This window comes from Alosa pseudoharengus, unplaced genomic scaffold, assembly GCF_046254945.1.
Source record: "Alosa pseudoharengus isolate Yale_2024_CS ecotype anadromous, Long Island Sound unplaced genomic scaffold, YU_APseudo_1.1 YU_APseudo_1.1_scf_12, whole genome shotgun sequence".
In the NCBI taxonomy this organism is placed as follows: Eukaryota; Metazoa; Chordata; class Actinopteri; order Clupeiformes; family Clupeidae; genus Alosa; species Alosa pseudoharengus.
This window is the reverse complement of record NW_027468587.1, coordinates 39,598,351-39,616,986: the sequence shown is the minus strand read 5'-3', so window position 1 is coordinate 39,616,986 and position 18,636 is coordinate 39,598,351. Positions and strand designations below refer to the sequence as shown.

The following is an 18,636-nucleotide window of genomic DNA, read 5'->3' as shown; positions in this document are numbered from 1 at the left end:
CTCATTGCCATGCACAACTGAAAGGCTGAGGAAGTCATTTGTTCCTAGGGCCATTGAACTGTTCAATGCCTCACTAAAGGGAAGAGGAGAGATAGACTTCTCTGCTTAGTCTGTCTGCCTCTCCACCCTCTCCATGTCCATGTTTTTTGAGTACTGACTGCTCACTACTGCTTACTACTGTTTTACTACTGTTTTACTATTGTACACAGCCTAATGTTTTCACTACTGTTTTACTGCTACACTGTTACCTCAACCTGTTCTTGCACTGAAATAGTTTTTTATTTTACCTTGTCTACATTACACTTTACTCTCCTATTTGTCTATATTATTTATGCTGGTCTCTACTGTAGACCTTACTGTTGCACTGTTGGACTAATGTTGGACTACTTTTTGCACCTTCACCATGACACCCACTCTCTTGAGCACCTTGCCAGGCACACACAACTAAGGACTATGGTTGGACTACTGTTTGCATCTTCACCATGACACTCGCTCCCTTTAGCACCTCACCAGTCCTGGCCCTGTCACTACAAGCGTCTTATGCTTGATCACCCTCAAGCACATTGGACTTTCTTAATTTAACTTATATAGTGTATTTAGTATTTAGTTTTATTAGTTTCTTATCTTATCTTCTACTGTCTTTATTGTACAGTTTAGTTATATGTTTATACTTATACTAATGTTTACCATTTCTGTTGTAAGTGCATGTTGTGTGTTATGTCTGTATGCTACTGAGACCCTTGAATTTCCCCTTGAGGATCAATAAAGTATCTATCTATCTATATATCTCTTCAGCACTGCAGGGGACACGTCCCCCACGTCCCCCGTGCCTCCTGCACCCTTGTATCCTAGTATCAATCTTCCACTAGCTAGCTAGCATTAGAACAGTGGTCCCCAAACTACGGCCCGCGGGCCGGATACGGCCCGCCACCTCATTTTGGGTGGCCCCCCAAAACATGTCCGTAGTATATATCATCCGGCCCGCACGGGAGTACAACATCGTCAAACTATAACCTCCGTAATTTCCCCCATTCATTCTCTATGGCGGGTCTTAACAGTACACATGTAATACTCTTTTTGTCCACTGGTGGTTGTTTTGACGCTGTTTCGCGTTTGCCATCGAAAACGGAATGAAATGTATAGTAGGCCTACCTGCAAACAATGTAAGAGGGCTCTGCTGACTGCATCAGTGCTCAAAGTATTCTAAAAATGTATCAATTAATTGTTAATAACTAACTAACTTCTATACAAGTCATAATTCTGGAACTTTCTGGTATAATTATTTATATTTTTTATTCACTCGTTCAAATGTTCATACAGAGTTCACAAAGTTCTCATCAGGTGAGTGAAAGTTAGAATGGTGGTCATTTCAGATGTTTCTGCCACCACTTCATAAAACTCATAGTTTGAGAACTTTAAATTATTTGTAGGATATTGCTTGTTCACAACTTGAGCTGTGTAGCCTATGCAAAGTTCAGAGTTCAAAATATACTTTTGGGACTCCCTGCTTATAGTTTTGAGAATGCTATTATTATTATTTCATTTGAGCTACATTTTACACTGATATGGCATGATGGCAATATAAACACAGATAACAATGGTATTAAATTGGAATAGCCTATAGATTAAATGTAATCGAATATTCAACTAAGGTAGACTGCCTTTGTTCACAGCGCTAAGCTATTTATGGTTACTGATATACTCAGAGTCTCTGGCCCTCTCTTAGAGCCAGGCATAGTGAGCTGGCCCTCGGAAGAAAACGTTTGGGGACTAATGGGTCTCAAAACGTCACTCTCAAGCTACCAGTCACTTGCCGTCCCCTTCTGAGCTTGCCAGAGACTGAAGCCTTACATTTAAATACAATTTTTGCCTTTCCTCATGAACCTATATAACATTGAGCCTACGAAGTTAAGCTCATAATAATTTTCTAATTAGTAGGCTATTGAAATGTTGTGGTAGGCTATAAATCAGGCATCATGTTATTTCTAATTTTGTGTTAATGCTGTTTTAGCACTGATCGCGGATTCGCGGTGGTATTGAAGTGTTTTGTAACCTTCAGGAGTTAATTTCATTTGTAGACTATTGCTTTCACATTGGGCTCACCTTTCTTGGGAAAGAAGGCTGTTAACACTTGTTTTCCCTCATTTCTTTTTTTCTCCCTTTCTTGCCTCTCTTTTCTTTTCTGGGAACCGGATTTAGCTTTCTTAGACTTAGACATCTTCACACCGTGACCGTCTGCATTGCCGCTTCGGCAGAATGAACGTTACTTCAAAAATGCGCCTAGCAGGGGAAGGCGGACTGAACCATTTCGTGCAAGGGAGAGGGTGCCTGCCCTCAAACAATGTTGGCTTGGACACAATTTAATACATCAATCAACTGATGCATTTACCAGAAATATTTGCATCTATATTAGTTAATAACATTTATTAAGATCTTTAAATTAAGGAAATTATTTATTATTAAGGAAAATAAAATTCAACTCCTTAGGGGCCCTCCCCCCCACTTGGGGCCCGGGTAATTTATTCCCACTTGTCCCCCCACTACGACGCCCTTGCCTATCAGTCCCAACATTTAGCAATATAATCAAACAGCCCAAAAGTAAATTAAATCCCAAACCAAACCGAAAATCATATGCTTTTGATAGCCTACCACTGGTATGCCGCTCCAAATGAAACGCATGCCTCACAATAAAACATAGAAATAAAGGCTTGCTTCGATTAAGCCTGCCCTAAATAAAGCCCTGTGCTTTGTGCAGCCTAAGTAAATAATAGAACCCGGCCATAATTTGAGGATTTACGGTATTTAAAGATTGTAAAAACTTCCAATTCAGGGCACGTTTTTTATTATTATTTTGTATGTGTTCTGCAGAGAAGTGAGACTGGCGTTGGTCACAGTTTGAAATGAAAGGGAGAAAACAGTAGGCCTAGAGTAAGGCGTGTGTTGCTAAGGCGGCCGCCTTAAGTGCTGCGGGAAACCTTGTTCATATATGAAGTAACCATGCTAATCAATGCACATGATTTCAGCACCACCCGGCACACATACTTTAAACCATGTGAGCTGTCCTCTAGGATTCCCTCCACTTGAAAAACACAACAGTCGCAATGGATGTCCTGATTGGAGTGTTACATCCTCTGGGGGAGCATCTAGCCACACCTTTTGTGGTGGATCTGAATGAAGTAAAGAGAAAAGTGGTGAAGTAAGATGTCTGAAAACAAATGGAAAGGAGTAAAAGGTTCTTATGGAACTTACATAACACATTAAGTGGTTTAGATGTGCTGCTGGAGAAGTGGGTGCCTTTGTTGAATGCCTCACATGAGAGCGGGAGACCATTCTCTTCACGAGAGACAGTATATGTAAGGTTGGACATGGTCATCATCCCCCCATTTTCACCCTGATAAAATAATATGATATATAAAAAGCGTTGAGATGGAGAAAAGTTTACTTCTCCTCACATATGGTATATGCCTCAAGTAAATTTCAAAAGCTTGCAACTTCCTGCATTTTTTTTTAACTATTCATGTGGTTTACCTCTTTCAGAAACTCCAGACAACGTCTGCAAATCATTCATTAACTATGAATGTGATAGCAGGTCTTAATTGGGAACTTTGTTAATCTGGAATACCTATCAGCTATCCTTAATGTACGGTGGCCGAGAGCGGTCACAACACATGCAAACGCCACAGCAACTGCATATTCAGAAATCACCTGCAACTTCTGAAAATACCTTCATCGATTTCACAACACGTGTGCTGCAAGTACTTACAGCATGAGCAAATAGTGAAACCTACTGCAAGCTTTAAAGACAACAACGGAAGTGTTTCCAGGGGGACCATAATCAGTGACGGACCGCATCCGGTTTCCGGTCTCAAAGTCCAAGTACAATGACTTGATATGTTGAAAACACACAAAACCACTTCGGTATCAGAGCACATTGACAAGTCTGTCATAATAAAAGAGAAACATTTACCTCTTGTAGCACATACAACATACAAAGAAGTTTGTGATGGAAAAGAACTGCCAACCGGATGCGGTCAAGCTGCAAAGACGACAATGGAAATGTTACCTGGGGGACCATAATCAGTGCCAGACCTGCATCCGGCTTCCGGTATCAAAGTCCAAGTACTGTAGGCCCATTCCACTTGATGCAGATCTGCTCAGATCTGACTTGATGTGATGCATGCTGGGTTGAATGCAATGCATACTGGGATGCACGCAATGCATACTGGTTAGAAATACTGTCCGACTTCTGGCAGCCAGAGGAACTTACCACCGTGTCACCATGTCACATAACCTTAAAATATCGCGGGAGTCTGCGCCTGCATCCAGTTCTTGCAGTTGTCTTTCCACGGACTGCACAAGCTGAAACCCACCCTCATGATGTCAGTTCAAAGACGTAGATATAGTGGGGTTGTATGTAGGCCTATGTGTAATTTTTCTCAGTCATTTCAAAATTGTGTTAAAGTTTGGTTTTCACTTCTAAGTTGAAGTGAAGGGTCTATAGAACAATTTGAGTCCGAGTGTCAAACACACAGATAACAAAATAGCCTCTAGGGGGCGCTGCAAAATATTTAAACTGCTACAACTTTTGACTAGTTTAACCAATTATAACATATGAGGTATGTATGTATTCAGAATTAAAAGGAGAAACTGGTGAGCTAAGCATTTGGTTACCAGATTAAAAACACACTTTATAATAAACACACTTTTAGCCCATGGACAGCAAAATGGTGCTTTTTTTTCGATAAAGGGTGGAAATGCCCTCAAAGTTGCAATGAAACATCATTTTTAAAGTTATTGTAAATAAAGCCTGGGTAATCACTCAACTCGATTTAAGATCGTTGTTCAGAATATCCCTGAAGCACAAAGATACCTAGGATACCCATACACAAATATGGCTGCATAAGGCGATGTGATATTAAGCACCCAACTTGCAACTTTGAGTTTATGAATTTAGGATCATGAGTACCAACTTTTTTCAATCAAGCCATCATTTTATTCACAAAAAAATTCACAAAAGAACTTTATATCGGGAAGAAAGTAAATAAATAACTAGATGTACCGCAGATCGGTACAAAATATGACCGCCGCCCAGTCCAGCACAAAGCTTTCCACAAAAATAAATCACGCTGAAAGGCCTATATGATTCTAACTGTCTCACTAAATTGCATTATCCACACTCAATTCTCACTGATATCTGCTAGACAACAAGTTCCAAAACATGATTAGTTCATAGATTTCACATGTAAAATTCATTTTATACAACCCCACCTCCATCTTGCCTGTTCATAATTCTGAGAAATTCTTGAATTGTGTGCATGTACATGTTTATGTTTGTGTGTGTGTGTGTGCGTGCGTGCTTGTGTGTGTGCCTGCGTATGTGCCTGTGCAAGCGTACATATGTCTACTGTGTGAGTATGTGTCATACGCAGGGCCGTAGTCACCATAGACATTGAGGGGGACGTGCCCCCCCCAATATTCAAATATGACCAAAATGTCCCCCCCAATATTCGGACATAGAAAAATAAAGAAAGAATAAAGCGCTATACTAGGCCTACAGGAAACCAACACATATCTGAAATGTAATCAAACGTAAATAATGCACAAATTAGTGACCTATGGTTCCAGAGTAGCCTACACCCCTGAGTGGTTTGTTCTGGTGATTTTCCCTTTTTTTCGTTAGTGGCGTGCGCTATCAAAAGCTTCTATTTACTGCACCCTACTGTGGTGAGGTAGGGCTGTCAACAATATCGCAAAAGCTACCGGTACAATTTTCACAAAACTTCTTGGAAAGGTGTAGCACAGGCTAAGGAAATCCTATACATGTTTGGAGCCGATCAGACTGAAAGGAAACATTTTCCATATTGTAGCCTATTCTCGCAATGATAGCGAAAGTGAAACGTTTTATTTTAAATGATGAATTTGTGCAAGCCTGTGTCATTTCTTTCACGTCTTTCAACATAAATAATGCATTCATATGCTAGTAGTAATGCCAGAAATTACCGTGTATAGGCCTCTTAGAAATGATTGTTGCATCTTGCATAGGCTATTATTTAGATGCGCACTCAATCACACATCCATGCAGGCAAAACGTGATCTGGCGAAGTTTACAATACGTGATAGCCTACAGTTAATGTGAATCGCGGACAATAACCAAAGAAAGGAATTTGCACCTCCATTCACCAATTAAAGGCTGTAGTAGGCCTAGTGTTTCTACATGTTGGCACAAAACGTCATTTCTGTCAGAAGCCAGTAATGCATACAGGGGTAACATGAGGTGAGTCAGACAGAAGAGGGGCCTGTCTTAGTAGCCTATTCCTGAATCCTGTCCCTTTCAAACTACGTTAAAATTGTGTGATTAGCCGCCAGCATAATAAAATCTAAATTAAAAGACAAAATCTTATTAGGCTCCAAACCTATGAGTCTAAGCCTTAGTTTAAAAAAATCTTCAGGTGTAAGTAATAAGTCAAAGAACCACATTCTGTGTAATATAGAGGTTATCATAAGATACTGTAGTTTGTAATTTCTTTTAAAGTATACATGGAGTATACATGGAGTCACGGGTCCAGGGACGGACCAGTGAAGTTGCTTCTTCTCCACCCTTCTCTTTTCACAAAACTCACGGGGGGGGGGAGGGGGGGGGCATCTGTGTCCATCAAAAGTTTGGAATAACCTAACTAACGACTTGTTTGTGATTTTTAATAATATTTTTGCATGAAATGTATTGAAATTCTGTTTGGGGGTCCCTCAGACCCCACCACAGATTTGGTGCCCCCCAATGTTGACATCATGACTACGGCCTTGGTCATACGTATGATTACTGTGAATGTATGTGTGTGTGTGTGTATCTGTTTGTGCACATGTGTGTACATGAAATGGGTTAACATGACCCCTGGAGGCAAACATACGGAAAAAAATGGTCATCCTAGTCCCTACAGTTCTCAAGATATTCACAGAGACCTGTGTATGCCCTACCCTCCTTTCGGGGGTCCAGTCCAGCGGGGGGGGCTACAGATCAAAACGAAAAACGACGGTTCCATGCTATCCATGTGGGGTTACATGCCCACCAAGTTTTGTGTACCCCGGTCTTTCAGTGTCCCGGGAATCCTTGTTGGTGTACGTCACTAAATGTACACAGACATTATTTTATTGTAAGGCCCCCCATGAACGAAAGTACACAAAACTTGGCATGCATACAGAGGGTGTCATAATGATCCTACACTTTTAGTGCAGTTTTGACCTTGTCAGCCAGAGATATTGTGATGAAAACACCTAATTTTTTGCTTTTTAATTTTTAACTAGGTGGCGCTATACATGAAATAAGTGGTAATGGGATGGGTTGACATTCCCCCTTAAGACCAACATACATTAAAAAGGTGGACCTCCTAGGCCCTACAGTTCTCGAGATATTCACAGAAAACTGTCTCCGGCCACCTACAGGCCAGTTGGTGTATAGTAACATAAATTAATTTATTGTGTGGCCCCCCATGAACGGAATTCCACGAAACTTGGCGTGCATACAGAGGGTGTCATAATGATCCTACACTTCCAATTTCGTGCAGTTTTGACTATGTTAGGTCACAGATACCTGCGATTACAACACCTCATTTTTACTTTTTTGTGTTTAACTAGGTGGCGCTATACATGAAATGAGTGGTTATGGAATGGGTTGACATGGCCCCTTGAGATCAACATACAAAAAAAAATGGTCCTCCTAAACCCTACGGTTCTCGAGATATTCACAGAAAACTGTGTCTGCCCTACCCTCCTTTCGGGGGGTCCAGTCCAGCGGGGGGGCTACAGATCAAAACGAAAAACGATGGTTCCATGCTATCCATGTGGGGTTACATGCCCACCAAGTTTCGTGTACCCCGGTCTTTCAGTGTCCCGGGAATCATTGACGGAAATATGGGCATGCGAAAAAAATAAATCTGACTAAACCTATATGACCGCCGCTTCGCTGCGCGGCGGTCATAATAATGTGCGTGAAATTTTGAGGAACCCATTGCCTAATACAGGCTTGTGAAAAAGGCTATATAAATCAATGACCAATGACACAGTTTCTGAATAAAGACGTTTTTAGGTAGTCATGAAGTAGTCGTGATATAGCCTAAAGTAGTCTAATAGGCAACAGACCCATTACACAGCTCAGTAATCATCATGGGCATTACCTAGCTCTAATAGTTCAGCTGTTGTTCAGTTGTTCAGCTTTGAATCAGAAAATATAGTTTAAAATTATAACAATAATTATAGCAATTATATACAGTAACCTCCAGAATTATTGGCACCTTGGTTAAAGTTGACTAAAAACTGGTATAAACAAACAATCTGTTGGTGATTTATTGTAATCTCACAATGAAAGAAATTAGGAAAAATCCAACCTTGAAGGGAAGCAAATTTATTTGGAGAAAAAGGAAAATCTCATAAAGAAATAAATAACAAAAACACAAAAACAAATCACAATTATTGGCACCCCTGCTTGTAATAACTTCTTAAGCCTCCCTTTGCCAATAAAACCCCATAAAGTTGGAGAATACAAAGCAAGGGATTTAAGACTGTTCGTCTTTACAAAATCTCCCCAGATCGTCCAGATTCCTAGGTCCACACTCCTCTTTGACTCACCCCACTGTTTTCCTATGGAGTTTAGATCAGGGGACTGAGATGGCAATGTCTGAAGCATGATTTTGTGTTCAGCAAACAATATTTGTTTTGATCTGGACATTTGCTTTGGTTCATTGACCTGATGAATGATCCAATCAAGACCAACTTTTAGTGTCTTGGCAGAGATTGGCAGATTTCCTTTGAAAAAGGTTTTTCTTGGTGTTCATGACACCATGCACCTTAATTAGGTTCTCAAGGCCTTTGGGAATAAAAACAGCCCCACAATAGCACAGCCCCTCCACCATAATTGTCATTAGGCATGGGGTTCTTTTCAGTATAGCCATTCTTCTATGTACACCAAACACATCTAAAGTTTCTAGCCAAAGAGCTCAATTTTCATTTCATCTGACAATAGACCACACTTCCAGATAAAGTCACTGTACCATTCAGTAACTGCTGCCGTTTACATTAAGTTAAATGGCTGGACAGGCTTTTACCTGCATGCCCTCTAAATAAGCTATTAGCAGTGAGGTCACTTTTGAAGATTTTTTTGGGGACTTGGTGACCCCAAGATGATACATCATAGGTTTAATACCGCTATTATCTGGCCCTATAGCCCAGAAACCCCCATTCAACCCCATCTTCAACCTTTACAATTTATCTTCATTCACTTACATAAACATACTGTCTACTGTTTTAGCCAAAATTGTGCAAAGTAAAGAGGCATCATACAGGCCCCTCTGATTGGACAGACAGTCTATCAGTCAATCCCCGTCAACAACCATTTCCATTGATTCAAAGGGCCAACATGTAAAAATAGACACCAATTTTGCAACAAACCAGTCTGAAATAAGCATGAGAAATCTTACCTTACTTTGCCTGGACTACATGAAAAAATTCATTTCTTGAATTTCCCCTAGGGATCAATAAAGTATATCTATCTATCTATCTATCTATCTATCTATCTATCTATCTGTCTATCTATCATGCATGGGATATCATAGGCCTAATGTTTGTTTGTGGCAATGCAAGGGATTAGGCCTACGACAGTGTTTTTCAACCACTGTGCCGGGGCACACTAGTGTGCCGTGAGAGATCATCAGGTGTGCGGCAGAAAATTACCCAAATGTCACTCAATGGTCCAGAAAAGCAACTGTTGCATCAAAAAATTTTGTTAAAAATTATGTTTCATTGCAACTTTGAGGGCATTTCCACCCTTTATCTAAAAAAAGCACAATTTTGCTGTCCATGGGCTAAAAGTGTGTTTATTATAAAGTGTGTTTTTAATCTGGTAACCAAATGCTTAGCACACCCGTTTCTCCTTTTAATTCTGAATCCATACATACCTCATATGTTAAAATTGGATAATCTAATGAAAAGTTGTAGCAGTTTATATATTTTAAGGCACCCCCCAGAGGCCATTTTTTTATCTGTGTGTTTGACACTCGGACTCAAATTGTTCTATAGACCCTAAACTTCAACTTGGAAGTGAAAACCAAACTTTAACATAAATTTGAAATGACTGAGCCTTAAACAACCCCACTAATAGGCTGTTTGGAAGGAATCTCCCATGAGGATTATGACAGGTTTCTCATTCTGCTTCTTTATGTTGGAATGTGCAAAAATGAACATAAATCGAAGGGATACCTTCTTATATGTGATTTCTGCAACAATGGTAGGCTAGCCTACTGAAAACGTTTGGATATTCTGTTATTTTATGCTGTTGGTTAAATAGACACATATATACGGAAAACACTTTACTATAGATATTGAATTTATATGCTACAATGCAGGCCTGTTAACTGTATGACAACAGTGGTTGATTTAAACTACATCATAGAAATTTGTTTTGTTAGTTGTCATGCTCATTTTAATGAGTAAAAATTAAAGTTATACTGTTTTATTTTTGTTTTATTATTTATTTATTGCACACAAAATTCCACGATATCTCCCACGATGTCTCCTGCGAGACACGCCAGGCAGACTGCAGCTGGTCAGGGGTGCGTTTTTAGAAAGCGTTGTTGGATAACTTGCGTCGCAACCTTGGTAGTTCGATCCATCGTTCATGGATTTGGTGTTTCTAGAAAGGGTAGTTCGAACTCTCAATTGCAAACAAGGATGCAAAGTTTGGTCGTTTGAACTACAGCCCCTGGGCAGTCGCACTTGTCATTCCTTGGTAGTTCCAGTTGGTGTCCAGAGCGCCTAACCAAAAATCACAACCGCCTAACCAAAAATTACGAAGTGGATGTTTATCTTGTGACTCAATGATTGATCTATCCTGTAGCTTAATTTTGATTAAGAGACTGACTCCCCTACTGGGCTCATTCTTGCTATTTATGTTAATTTGAGTATTGACTTGCTTTTTGATAGGCTTGTATTATAATATTCACAGACTCTTAAAATCAGCACAGTGATAAATGGTGTAGTGGCTAAAGCAGGTGACTTGTTGTCCCAGCATTGTAGGTTCGATTTTCTTATTGAAGTGAGATTGTCCTCACTGGCTACGTGCAGGTGAACTAGAGTGACATGTGGACTCAATTGTTTTTGACTGATGTCATGTACCTATTTTTCTCTCAATGTAGAGTAACTATATACATAAATATTTATGGTCAAAACCTATTATTGTGTGTCGTAGGCCTACTCTTACTCAGAAGTGAAAAGGAAAGAAAGGATGCGAACTCCGGTCGAGCGTGCAGAGCACCGACGCGCTGCCGTTAAGCCACGAGACAGACAATAAATCTTGCAATACCCTGAAATTTGTCTAGGCTATATATTTTTTTCCAATATACTGTACATATTCAACATAAACATAATGACACATATTGGTCAGCTTAAGTAAACTGTTTTATATGCTTGCAATAGGTTTAGGTTTTTGCTGATGGCAATGACAATGCCAGCATTAATCACTTGGTTTAAATTAGAAAAATTTTGACATAGGCCGTGGTAGATAATTTCTAAGTGATGGGGTATTACACGTTGCCACTGTTTCCACCAATGATATGTATCACTGCATCATCAACAACATTGTTGGAACTATGGTGTTCGAATGCCGGAGGTAGCAAATTGTGACACAGGTACGATGCTTTCTGGAAACAGGTGTTACAATGTCGTTGTTTGATCGCAAGTTGCGTCGTACCACGGTGATTGAGCAACGTCGTTGCTAACTTTTCTAGAAACGCGCCCCTGTTCGGGATAAGCTGCCGTCTGTTGTAGCTCCTCCCGGCTAGCCTTTGAAGTTCATGTTGACGTACGAAGTAAGCCAAAGTAAGCCACAGTTCATCTCGAATGAGGCTAATGAAAACACACAAAGCCACTTCGGTATCAGAGCACATCGACAAGTCTGTCATAATAAAAGAGAAACACTTACCTCTTGTAGCACATTCAACACACGAAGAAGTTCCACCACCAGACCGGATGTGGGTCTGTCACTGATTATGGTCCCCCCTGGAAACTTTCCTTGTTGTCTTTGCAGCTTGCAGTTCGTTTCCCTATTTGCTCATGCTGTGAATATTTGCAGTGCACGTGTTGTGAAATCGATGAAGGCGTTTTCTGAATTTGGAGGTGTTATCTGAATATGCAGTTGTTGTGGCATTTGCATGTGTTGTAACCCTTCTCGGCCACCGTATTAACTACATCCTGAGTGTAATGTAAAATGAGATCCAACCCGTAACTATGACAGGTCATAAAAGCAGGTCAACTAGTGAAAATTAATACATTGTTCCATATCAATCATTCAATGAAATATTGTCAACAACATGTAGATTATAATTGCATGCACTTTTGCATTTCCTCACCTTTGACATAGATCTAACTGTTGTGTTAAGTTCCTTAAAGCCTAACCACCAACGTATCTGGACTGGAGGGTTACTGGAACTTGCATGGCAACATAATGTCACTGTTTTCCCCTCAATTGCTTCAAAAGTTCCCAATAAATTCACCTTGGCAGGCTCAACTGAAAATGGAAAAATGAAAAAAATGTGAAACATTTAAATTACCTGCCTCCCTTTTGGATCCCTGGAAATGCATATGGGACACACTTCATGATTAGCATCAAATGCTATAAAATAGGCTTTATTTTTTAGATGAAATAAATTACCCTTCCCGTTAATGCACATCACTTTTGACCCATATGCCCTATCTATAATGAGGTAGGCCTACGGTTGGAATCCTTTTGGTGAACTGCACCTGATCAAGCCCACTCTTGCAGTTCTTTAGATATGCAATTTTAATGGGCTATTGTTAGTGGGCTTGATCAAGCCCACTATTGTTCTTCTTAAGTTTACTTATTAGTGGGCTTGCAGCTGTAGACCATGTAAATAGGTTTTAGAGTTAGAAGCCAAACCAAACCTTGTCAATGGACAAACAGAGTTCAGGAGAGAGAGAGTGAGAGTGAGAGAGAGATGAGGAGACTTTAGCCATTGCAGTTGGGAGAACTGCAGCCGGTTGCACCAGTTGAACGTAAGTTCCATCTTAGTTTAGTTCTAACGTAAACTGGCACTACGTTGGAGTTTACGAGCTACTAAATATTAACGGGTTGCACCACGCAAAGTAGTTTCAAGGTAACACTAAGTTATGACTTTCTTTTTTTACACCTCTCTCTAGGTGTATGATCCATCGTAAGTTGTTTGTTAACATAGTTTTCTCATTTAAATGGTTGGAATGTTAATTATAAGTATATAAGCAAAGAGTATAGAAGTAATTTTTCTTTGATATAAGTATATAAGTATAAGTTGAGAAGAGCTACATTATGTGACCGATTACACACTTTTAATTCACTTGAACAGTGTTTGAATCATGTTTGTATTCACTGGAAATCGTATGTACCTAGCAGTACAAATACCAAACATCTACCTATCATTACCACACAAAGCACTACATTTAATTGTTGTTGATTGATCTGTTATCAGAGATTTCATTAGCATCTTAGAAATATGGGGGAGTGTTACCGTTACCTTAGCTAACTAGTTAGGCCAACAGTGGTGGCTGAAAAATTCTCAAAGCACATATACAACCAAATAAAGTCTGTTTTTAAAAATACAGTGTTATTTTATTCCATACAACAAAGTAATTGCGGAGGAAGTCAAACCTAAATGGGGCTTTAGCATACAACGTTACAGCGAACGTTACCAACATGCGAAGTGCGAATCTGTGACGCTTCCAATATCATTAAGCAGTGATATTGATTGGTTGTCAATGGTAAAAACGTCATTCTATGTGACAATATTTTGATTTAGTAGCTACCTACTACGGTATACCTTAAGGACTCATTTACACATGTCTAGATATTTGTATAAACGCATACTTTTGTATGCGCTTGGCCCTTTTGTTTACATGTAAACAGAGTTTTAGCTACCTCGAACGCATACTTAAATAACTTATAAACGCACTCCAAAGTGAAGACGTCATTTCTTCAGAAATGACAACAAAACTAGGCGGCTGAGTAACTCTGTCTGCATTTTAACACATTTTACAAATGCATTGCAAAATTCACATGTTAACTTTGACAGTATAACTAGGTTATACTAGGTTATAACTAGAGATGTCCGATAATATCGGCCCACCGATATTATCGGCCCGATATTAGCACAAAAATGTAATATCTGTTAATATCGTTATCGGATTTTTTTTGCCTTAAAACCGATAAAATAATGCTTGCGTTACACCCAAATAGTGCCTATGCGCTCCTGAAGCGTTTACCGGCGCACAGATGATGACCTCATCAAGCTGCGTCTTGAAGCATACAAACAAGCATGGATGGCTGCAGTAACAAACTTGCTCGCTCTGTTTCAACATTATGTCTGTGGTTTGGAATTATTTTCAAGTGTCTCCTTCGGACGTTAAACTTGCGATTTGCAATAGGCTTGTTTGAGATGGACTGAGTCTGACTTGGTCTGGCTTACCACGTAAACGTGATCTTCAGAGGCTAGCCGGGAGGAGCTACAACAGAGGGCAGCTCATCCCGGACAGACAGGCTACAGTCTGCCTGACATGACTCGCGGGAGACATCGCGGAATTTTGTTGGCAATAAATACAGCATAACTTTCATTGTTACTCATTAAAATGAGCATGATGACTGACAAAATAAATCCTTATGATGTAGTTTAAATAAACCACTGTTGTCATACAGTTAACAGGCCAGGGGCCTGTACTACGAAGGGAGCTTAACCTACCCAGATGTAACCCAGGGTTACTTTGTTAAACCAGGGTTGACAAAACCTGGTTATCTTAAGTGGTGTTAATCGGTACTACGACGCTGATTATGAAGTTGATTTGTTGAGACGGGGTTAACCTCATTGGAGTTTGTGCGCGTTCACATAAAAGGGGCGGGTTGCAGCGCAAATCACCACTTTCAGTGATGACGCGTTCATTTTATTTTACGGATGGGGAATGCACAATTATTATGACAAGTTATGAGGAATTAAAACCCACTCTACGACAAAAATCAAATACGTCGGCAGTGAACAAAGCAAGCTGGCAAGGCTGTTGGCAACGTATTGCAGATCCTAAATGCCTAAAAGTAAAGTTTTATTTCCACATGATCTTCACATACGGAGGATTAATAGCTTGCGGAATGTATTTAATGAGTTGAAATAATTAAATTGCTTATTTTGAGTTCATAGAAATGCCTACAGATGCAACACAATTTAGAAGTGGGCATATAGATTACAGTAATAAGGATAATTGAATGTTTAAGTAGCCCCATTGACTGATTTAGTGTATGCCTAATCCTGTGAACATTTCAGATGCAACACCATTGCCAAACGCACATGGCAGCAGGTGAAAATGAAACACAAACACATTATTCAGAATAGTGGTTTATATAGTCATAGCTTGCATTAATATTTCTTAATTATGAAAACATGTAGGCCTATGATTATAGCCTTCACTTGACCTCTGTTTTACAGCTAACAAGAAAAAGGTGTCTTTGAACACTACTGTAAGGCACCAGAGTGTTTTACAGTAGCAGAGGAGTTGGCCATCGCAAATAATAGTGGAAGGCCGATTATGGAGGGGGTTGAGGGAGGCATTCGGTCGGATTCTGGTGCTGTGGAAATGTGTAGCCTTTATGTGCAGGGTAGCCTACAGTAATATGACATTCAATTCAACAAGTTTGTTAAAATGGTGATTTTTATTTATTAGGCCTACTGTAGGCTATGTGCGATTTATTTTAGGCTATTCTTGCTCAGATGTTCAGCATACTGTAGGCCTATGTCCGATTTATTTTAGGACATACAGTATTCTTGCATCACCGATTGAATACATGAATGTCCACGTACGGGCATTGCTATGAGACGTCTTCCTAGATCATCTGACAAAGATAACGAATTCCCTCGGCTGACAATCTATATCTTCATAGAGAATATCGTCCGGGTAGGCTATATATATATTTTCTGGCGGTCTCTAAAACCCCTCGCCCTGCGAAGAGAGTCCCTCACGATTTGCGCTCCAATGTCGTATGGATCATCCAGGTACGCCGACATGTCTCGGGAGAAATTGTTAGTGGAGGGGTGGTACTTATAAAGGGTGTGGTTAACGGAAACCTCGGGTTAACCAAGAACATAACCTGCTCGGAGCAGGTTTGAGATGCAGCGTAAATTGCCATGGCAGCATACCTCGGTTAAAACCTATCCACCTTTCGTAGTACGGGTTAATCGGGAAGTTACGCCACACGTGATCAAGTTACTCTCGAAGTTACCCAGATAAGCCAGAAACCCCGCTTCGTAGTACAGGCCCCTGCATTGTAGCACATAAATTCAATATCAAGTGTTTTCCCTATATGTGTGTCTATCTATTTAACCAACAGCAGAAAACAACAGAATATCCAAACGTTTTCAGTAGGCTAGCCTACCATTGTTGCAGAAATTACGTATAAGAAGGTATCCCTTGTTGCATTCAAGAATGCATCCAGTGGGGCATCACAATAACATTAAGCATGTTGTGTTAATTCCACAACAGGAGATATGTGATGTTACCTAAATTAGAGGAAAAATAACCCACATATCGACATCGGTATCGGCTGATATCGGAATCGAAAATTGAGAGTTGGACAATATCGGCATATCGGATATCGGCAAAAAAGCCAATATCGGACATCCCTAGTTATAACTAGGCTTCATTTTTGGTGTCCATAACACAATTTTACCACCACCCAATGCTTTACTTACAATAGTCACGTTTACATGGACAGTTTTTTTGTCATTCCGATTGAAATATTTGTGCTGTCTGTTTACATGGGGTACGTTCTATTCTGATCAGGTGCTCTCAAGCGCTTTAGAATCTTTGTACTTTTCCTTGAAAAGTTACAGCAGGCAATCCGATTGATTGAATACATGGCTGTTCAATCGGAAGGATACACCACCTCTTTCATGCCGATTAAAATTCTAATCGGATCAGGCATTTTTATTCTGATTGAGGTATTTATATGATCATTTTTATTTCGATTAAGCCGTTATTCCATTTCTAATCGGATTTGAAGTGTCAATGTAAACGTGGCTCCTATAATGTTAACAGTCTAACTGCACTGTAATGCACCTCTATGTAATATGTAAGTTCATTGTGGGAAGTCAGCCTCTCTGGTGATGTTAACCAACTAAATTCTGTAATTGTGTACACAGGGGTGCGCTGAGCCACAACCCACAAAAGGGGTTGGATTCGATTATTGATGATTGGTTGGATTGTTTTTTTTTTTTGTCTTGGCAGCTAGGATTTTGCCATCACAAAAACAGTTACCACAACAAAAAGCAGGCCACCACAAAAAGCAGTTACCAGTGGAAACACAATTCATGCACATGGGCAAACTCACAGTACACAGTTAGAATATGGCTGATGTAGAGTGGAGCTCGAGACACCTGGTTGATACTTTCACACTGCAGAATGGCTTGATTATCCTCTGCAGTCACCATCAAGATTAACAGGCTCCTGGATCTTCTTTGAACAACATCCTCTTCCCAGCTACTTGACAAAAGTTTCCCATTCTTGGATGAGGGTGGGAGAAACAAAAATAACAATGAGGAATTGACTGATTTAAAGGATTATCAATTCAAAGGCAATACATTCCAGTGTTTGTTTGTTTTTTAGCAGAGGGGGTAGGCCATCCGCCATGTTTTTTAAATACTAGTTGCTTATCACACAATTTAACGTGATTTGAGAGGGACAGGATTCAGGAATAGGCTACTAAATACAGGCCCATCTTCTGTTTGACTCACGTCCCGTTACCCCATGCATTAAACCACGTCACTGTTTGAACATAGTTCACCTTGACAATGGAGAAAACACTTTTCTTGGTTTCTGACAGAAATTACTTTCTTTGGTTATAGTCCGCGATTAACACTAGGCTATCACTGTGCATACAAAATGTTTTCCCTAAGTTGTGTGCTGTCCCCACATTTGCAAAATGGCTTTAATCCCATTTACCTTCGTTACTACCAGACGCTGCTTTTTACCTGCATCGAATCATGATTGAGTGTGCATCTAATGTAACAGCGGAGTCTCCGCAGAGAGATATCCAGTCTCCAAGTTTAATTTTCGCTGTTGTTGCGAGCTAATAGGCTACGATATGGTAAATACTTTGAAGTTCCCTTTGAGTAGGATCAGCTCCAGAAATGAACTGATTTTCCTTAGCCTGTGCTACACCTTTCCACCAAGTTGTGCAAAAATTGTGGGCTACCCGTAGTTTTTGCGATGTTGACAAACATGCATAGCTGGAAGCTCTTGACAGCACATGCCACTGACCAGTGGTGGGTAGAGTACTGAAAATCTATACTCGAGTACAAGTGCAATTACTTCCTTCCAAATCTACTTGAGTAAAAGTAAATATTCCAATTGGACAAACCTACTCGAGTAAAAGTAAATAAGTACTTTGTTAATAAAGCTGCAGTTGGCAAGTCTGACAGATTGAGGGGTCTTAGCCAAAATTTTGAATGTTTACACTCATGCTCTTCCCCCACTACCACCGAGCACCCTCTCATCGAGTTTGCGCTCGTCAGTGCGCACCAAACTGTGATTGACAGTCAGATCTCACACAGCCCTGCTCTGATT

The 18,636-nt window shown here is 40.0% G+C and overlaps 1 protein-coding gene across 1 annotated transcript in view; it reads right to left on the bottom strand.

Moving 5' to 3' along the window:
- The window catches only part of nphs1 (NPHS1 adhesion molecule, nephrin), a 266,694-nt gene that overhangs the window by 97,758 nt on the left and 150,300 nt on the right, over nt 1-18,636 (bottom strand). Inside the window, exons 11-14 of the mRNA XM_076281324.1 lie at nt 17,402-17,573; nt 12,393-12,550; nt 3,250-3,391; nt 3,043-3,167 (exon numbers count right to left, since the gene is read on the bottom strand). Coding sequence (XP_076137439.1) covers nt 3,043-3,167; nt 3,250-3,391; nt 12,393-12,550; nt 17,402-17,573 — 597 coding nt within the window. The remainder of the gene's footprint in view (nt 1-3,042; nt 3,168-3,249; nt 3,392-12,392; nt 12,551-17,401; nt 17,574-18,636) is intronic.